The sequence below is a fragment of the Coptis chinensis genome, chromosome 8, assembly GCF_015680905.1.
Source record: "Coptis chinensis isolate HL-2020 chromosome 8, ASM1568090v1, whole genome shotgun sequence".
Taxonomy (NCBI): Eukaryota; Viridiplantae; Streptophyta; class Magnoliopsida; order Ranunculales; family Ranunculaceae; genus Coptis; species Coptis chinensis.
This window is the reverse complement of record NC_141463.1, coordinates 20,585,397-20,592,329: the sequence shown is the minus strand read 5'-3', so window position 1 is coordinate 20,592,329 and position 6,933 is coordinate 20,585,397. Positions and strand designations below refer to the sequence as shown.

General features: G+C 38.2%; 1 protein-coding gene and 1 pseudogene across 2 annotated transcripts; one reads left to right on the top strand and one right to left on the bottom strand.

Moving 5' to 3' along the window:
- Nucleotides 1-11: 11 nt before the first annotated feature.
- Nucleotides 12-594, top strand: LOC147480457 (aspartic proteinase nepenthesin-2-like). The gene is made up of 2 exons (XM_086578657.1): nt 12-333; nt 467-594. The coding sequence occupies exons 1-2, from the start codon at nt 12-14 to the stop codon at nt 592-594; spliced, it is 450 nt and encodes a 149-aa protein (XP_086434783.1).
- A 2,742-nt stretch (nt 595-3,336) lies between these two features.
- Nucleotides 3,337-6,289, bottom strand: LOC147480456 (armadillo repeat-containing protein LFR pseudogene; annotated as a pseudogene). The gene has a single exon (XR_015206333.1). The product of XR_015206333.1 is annotated as an armadillo repeat-containing protein LFR pseudogene (transcript).
- Between the last annotated feature and the right edge of the window lie 644 nt (nt 6,290-6,933).

Sequence of the window (6,933 nt, the reverse complement as noted above, 5' to 3'; positions counted from 1 at the left end):
ATACTAGATCTATGACCACCGGTCTCTTTCTATGCTTCGGTGAAGATGCTAGATTTCCTGAATGGCAACAGATATTCACGACTCCTTTGTTGGCATCACCAAATCCATTTTACTATATGAATTTGCTAGGCATCAGTGTTAATAGAATGCAGCTTGAAATCCCACCTGGAGACTTCAGTTTATCACCAGATGGGAGAAGCCGAGGATGTGTCCTTGACAGTGGGAGTCCGCTCACTTCTCTTCCTATAGGCGCATACACGAAGGTGAAAGATGCAATGGTGTCCTACTTTCAACAGAAAAACTTGCCAATCATAGACAAACCTGAGCTTCCAGGTGTACGTATTATGCTATGGGGAAAAGACCGATTCGATCCCAACAATAACATACCACTTTGAGAATACTGATCATAATGTAGACCAGCAAGCGTTCTTGTATTTGCCCGACTGTATGTGTTTGGTGTTTCAAGCTCAAGATCGCTACCCTAATGTTCCGGCGATAATAGGAAACTATGCTCAATCAGACTACAGGGTTTTGTTTGATCTTAGGACCTCCACCGTGTCATTCGCTGAGGATGAACATTGTGATTATATTTAGTTAACGTTGTAAGGAATGTCCATCAAGTTTCTACAATATTACTAATATATAATATAATAAAATAGGTGTTGGTATTATACAACATTCTCTCAGTTTTCTTGTATTCAACACATAGCATTGTAAATAATCTCTGATTGCTTCTGTAAGGCAAGTTTAGAATACAGGTGACAGCTAGTCAACTATGGCTATATATTGTCACTCGCAGGGAGTCAGAATCTGTTAAATTCCATGTTAGTGGTGATGCTAGGAGAGTTAGTTGTGACATTGAGAGATGCAGAGATACCAAGAAGAAGAACAGAGATTGATTAATTGATAGAGATTGAGTTGTTTAGAGATTGATTTGACTTAGGTTTTTTTTTGTTCTCTACCCAGAGTTACATATTTTTACTAACCTACTTTGGGTGTGAAGTTACCCAAAACATGAGAATAGAAATTACTAGATACGAATGAGTTTGACTTATAGTCTACACTTATAGAAACGTGGGACTTTACATATGTCAACTACTTATAGGGGGTACACGCCCTCATACCAAGAGCAAACAAGGGGCGCACACCATCATACTCTAATACTCCCCCTCAAGTTGTAATGCCGCAAACTATGCAAATTACAGCTTGAATTGTAGAAAGAAAATATAAGAATACAACTCTCCCTTTTGTAGAGAACTATCTTTAGTTGAAGAACGCGAACAACTAACATTCGGGAAAGTAGAACTGTTGGTGTAGGCAATGGCCTAACTTGAATACTGAAGTTGTACCACAAGCACAAACTGAAAACATAACACTTGTTTGATGAATACTAAGAGATGAATATGTAGTGCTGTGATGATGTGACTGCAACCTGAGGGATTAATACTGAATAGTGCAGTTATGATGTGACTGTAACCTGAGAGATTAATATTGAATAGTGCAGTGATGATGTACCTACTACTTAAGAGATGAATAGAAAACTCGTGTTTTTCAGCCAAAGAGCTCAACAAGAGATAGTAAGAGTTAATGTAACACCTGAGTACTAAGCACCACTGCGGCATAAAAGGAATCAAAACCTGAAAAGTTTAACCATCAACGACAGCAGCATATAATAAGCTCCTCAATAAGAAGGCTAAAACATAAAGTCGGTGAAACACCATAGAACTCATACCCATGACATTAAAGAGAGTCAAACCTTTACAAACGAAAGAACTTATCAACCAACCAATAATCAGGAATTCTACCAAATCATATTAGTTGAGACGAGGAGAAACTGCCGAAGAATACGGAAAACTGGACTTGAGTACCTAAAGTGAAGGGGCGCGCGCCCTTTGATTTGCCTTTAGGAAGGGGCGCACGCCCTCAAATTAGAACTAGCCGGTTGAATTTTGTGAACAGTACCATGAACAGTGAGATGAACAGTGTCGTGAACAGTAAACCCTAGAGCATAAGAATAGAATCAACGAGAACACCACCAGATCTGCTTGCCAGAAAAGAAAATCTCCAACAGAGAAAGAGAAGACTATATCAATGAACATCAGCAAAAACGAGCTTTTTTATACAAATGAGTGCAGCTTATGATTCGAAACATAAGAACTTCCTCTTGTGAGAAATATTGAAACTTGAATTGAATATTAAAAATTGAAAAAGAATTTATTTTGATTTTTCTTGGATATTGATTTTGAGAGATTCCTCTCCTAACGTACCAATAAATTTTGATTTGAACCTGGCGCTCCGATACAATGTTAAATTCCATGTTAGTGATAATGCTAGGAGAGTATTGAGAGATGGAGAGATACCAAGAAGAAGAACATAGATTGATTAATTGATAGAGATTGAGTTGGTTAGAGATTAATTAGAGTTAGGGTTTTTTTTTTTGTTATCTACCCATAATTACATATTTATACTAACCTACCTTGGGTGTGAAGTTACCCAAAACATGATAATAGAAATTACTAGATACGGATGAGTTTGACTTATAGAAACGTGGGCGACTTTACATATGTCAACTACGTATAGGGAGTGTACGCCCTCATGCCAAGAGCAAACAAGGGGCACACGCCTTCATCCTCTAATAGAATCATACAAAAAATAAAAAATATAATAATAATAAAATATATATATATATATATACAGGACGTCCGTAAACGGACTCAACTTAAACACTGAAATATCGAAATACGAAATATACTCACGAAGGGTTTTAAAAAACCCCAAACCTCCTCCTATTCTCTCTCAATATTATTGCGACTCTCACTCTCTCTCCTATTCTCTCTCAGTATTATCGCGATGACTCTTTCCCTAAGGATGCCACTAAGATCTTCTCAGGCTGCCCGCTTCTTGAGTCGTTGAGCTTAACCGATATTGATGGTATTCTTTTCCCTAATCTGTTGGGTGTATTTGTTCTTTGTATCTCTGATTAACATGAGAATACATTTTTCTAGATAACCTGTATTTGCAATTGTTCTATTTTCCGACTTGTTGGATGTAATTCAAAGGTTTATGTTTAATGAGCATTGATTAGTATTAAGCTATGCTTCCTTATTTTGTGCCAAACAAGAATTGTGGTTTTGCTGGTCTATTGATGAATGGAATGCAAGAGTACAAGAAAGATTCTGTGTTGAAATGAACGTGAAAATGAGCATATGGTGTAATTTCGTATCTGGTAGCAGATGACAGTCCTTTCCCTATTCTGTTGGTTATGCCTCTAACAAATTTTTTTTTTTTTTTTAAACAACAACACAAAAGAGTGAGAGCCAATCTTAAACCATCATGTATCAAGTAGTATAGAGTAGAGTTTATAACGAAAAACAAATGTTGATCAAACAGAATATATTGGCTACAAAAGGATAACATGTTGAAACAAAGGTACAACTGCTATAAATACCTTTTTCAATATTTTACATGCAAGAGTGATAGTCGCCCTCTAGAACAATCTAAATCAGACGCCTACACCCCAAATGCCATGAGCCGCACCCACTTTGTTGTTAGGTCTAGATGTTAATTCATATAAAATCCTGGCAAAGTTGTCTGAATATTTTCCATCGGAAAAGAGGATCTCTGCAAAGGCATTTTCAAAAGCTAGAAGAAGAGCTTTATTTTGTGGCTCTGAGACCAGGCTCTCCAGTATCATTGCTGATTCCCTGCAGACTTCAGGTACAGGATGAGGAGCCTTAATCACTTTCAGAAGCCGGTCGACTGCCCATCGCTCACTTGCAAGCTTCAGCCTGCAATCCATACTGACTTCTGAAAGGTTATAAAGTGCTCCAATAGCTGCGGCTTGCGTATCTATTGCTGGTAGACTCAAGAGATCAACTAAGCGCTTATATATCTGTGGCGCAAAAGGCAATAGAAATGGTTCATTGTCAGGATTTATTATTAAGCGACCAAGCAATTCAGCAGCTGCACAGTGCTAGGCCTTGACAGAGGATCCTGGAATCCCCATGATAGCTTGGACTGCACGTTTCTCGTTTAATTTGATATATGACAGCTTGGAAGAGCTGAAGATCCTGAGGTCCAGCAGTGGTGCTAAATTCACAATTGTCTCAAGAGCATTTTTACAAGCTCCTCACCCTCAGTGGAATGATCTTTTATGCATTGGAACACGGTTTCTAAGCAATGCCGATGCTGAGCCATAATAATCTCATTTTCCGGCATAAAAGAGAAGTTACGAATGATATTTGAAGCAATAACAGCACACTGCTGCTTTTCTGCTCAGCCTTTTTCGTCTAGATTAAACAAGCCATCTTCATCGAACCACCATTCAGAGGGATGATGATTTATTGAGTTTTTACGTCCTACGCTCGCGGTACTAGATGCGGATGGTGCTAAGCCATGGTGAAGATGCGCTTCATCCTTATCTAATGCCTCGTATTCACTTCCGAACCCAGAAACAACAGAGTTTGCACCTAACAATCTCACCCTAGGAGTTCTTTTAAGCTCGTTTGGAAGAGCTATGTCACGCCAATCATCTACAATTTGAAGAACTGCATCCAGCAAACCAGGTATTTTAGCAAGAGGGATAGCATCTCTTCTCACTTCTTCTTTCTCTTTGAATGAAAGCAATGTGAGTGTGTTCAATGCCCATGTCAACTCACTTTTCAGTCCACTTTGAAGTGCAAGAACAATTCTTTTGTTATTTTGATCAGATAAGGAGTTATGAATTTGAAGTGGAGGACCAAGTAACAGACTAGCTGGAGCTATTGCATCTGCTGCTGAACCAGAACCACCTGATACATTATTCAGGTTACAGCTTCCTATTGGACGTCCTCTTTTCCCTGGAGGTGCTGATGCTGACCCGCTTCCTGCTCCGCCTATTGCTATTGCTCTGCTCCTATTGCTGATGCTGACCCGCTTCCTATTGCTCTGCTCCCTCTTCTGCATATATATATATATCTCTCTCTCTCTATCTGACAAATTTGTTAGTTAACCTGTATTGGTTATTTCTAGTTTCTGACCTGTTGGATGTAACTCAAAGTATTGAATTCAGTACTGAAAATAGTATCACGCAATGTTTTCTTATTTGGTGCCATTGAAAAAGCAAAAAGTACAACTGAAGTATGCAGATAATTCCAATCAAACACATGATTAATATGATACATATGCAACAAAATGGGTGCTATATTTCTTGTTCATATGCATTATTAACTACCTTCTTTCCTCGCGACATTGCTCTGTATTTCATCTGGTAACAGTTTGTTTTTCAACTGTGTACTGCTCTAAACATGAAGAGGAGACTGCATCATAACTATGCTTCTCAGTGTGAAGAAGTAACAATGCTTTGGCAACACCACCTTAAAGGCGAACTGCGGCATGTCAGGCCAAGCGAGCAAGCATGTGTCTTTATTACCATTGCCTTCTGATACAATCACAGCATATTCAGAATGAACCAGAGAAGGATGATCCACACTCTACTGAATTCCTGATCTCACAACCCAAATTTTTGTTCAGGTATGAGAATAGGCCTTGTAGAAAATTGAAAACTGTTTCCTCATTAACCTCATCAACTCCCATAGTTTATCACTGTTCTTGAAACACTTCTCTTTCCATTTAATTTTAAGGAACTTCAAAGACTGAAACGAGTATAAAGCTTCCTCTAAACTCAACTCATACTGTTGTGTATCTTCATTGGTCGAGATATCGATAATGGCACAACCAAAACACGCTCAGTTGAGTAGATCAACCTGCTCACTTTAAGAAGTTCAGCATGACCCGTGAGCAAGCCACACCTACCATCTTTAAAGATGAGGAAGCCAGGGAGAGATTCTGACGCGTTGAAAAGTTGTTGAAATGAGGAAAGCTTTGGACACGATGAATAAACATAAGAAGACTTCCCGACCCAAAAAAAAACAGTGAATGTCAAAGAGGAACCCTCAATAATACAAATAAAAGTGGACAACTCATAACTCATTAGTTAACATATATCTAAAATCAATAGAAAGACGGATAGAAGAAGCAGATACTTATTGCTTCTCAAATAAAAATAACGCAACAGGAATTATGCTTCCAGAATGACTAGTGAAATACTCTAACATTCAGATCCTACATTGAAAGTTTTCTCATTGACTAGAAAAGAAAATGTAATAGAACTTTCTTCAAAATCCTTACTCGGTTCATATATCTACTACTATATATTCCTCGTGAGATTGCTCTGGATTCCACCTAGCAATCATTAGTTCCTCAACAAAGTAATGCTCAAACAAGAACATGAGATTGAATCAAAAGAATTATTCCTGATGTGAAGAACCAACACTATTCCCCATGAGAAAGAGAAAGAGAAAGAGAAAGAGAATACCAGGAGGGAGGGAAATAGTCACAGGTAAGTTTGGACTTTGGAAAGAAAGAGAAGTATGTGAGAGTATATTTCGTACTTTGAAATTTCAGTTTTTAAGTAAAGTCCGTAAAAAGTCGTCCGTCTAAGAGTGGGGCTGTATATATATATATATATATAAAATAAAATAAAAAATAAAAAATAATTATGTTTGGATTGAAACTAATTGTGTTTGGAAAAGCTGGAGAAAAAGAGATAAATGACATTAAACCTGACATACCTAAGCTCTTAAAGCATTTCCAATCATATATATATATATATATATAAAATATATATATATAAAGAAAATATTTCAGACCAAATTCAACAGTTCTCCTATATGATCCCTTATGGGGTGTAAAAAACGCCTTCAAGTCCTCAGTCCGCTCGACCCGGCCCATGGGCTGAAAAATCCCTCAAATTTAAATCCTCATGCAATTTGAGGGTCGGCCCGGCCCGGCCCTCACATTTTGAGGGAAAGGTAAGGGCCTAGATGTGAAAGCATGAGGGCGGCCCTCAGCCCGACCCTCAAAGGCTCTCACAAGGCTCGCATTAAGGCCCTC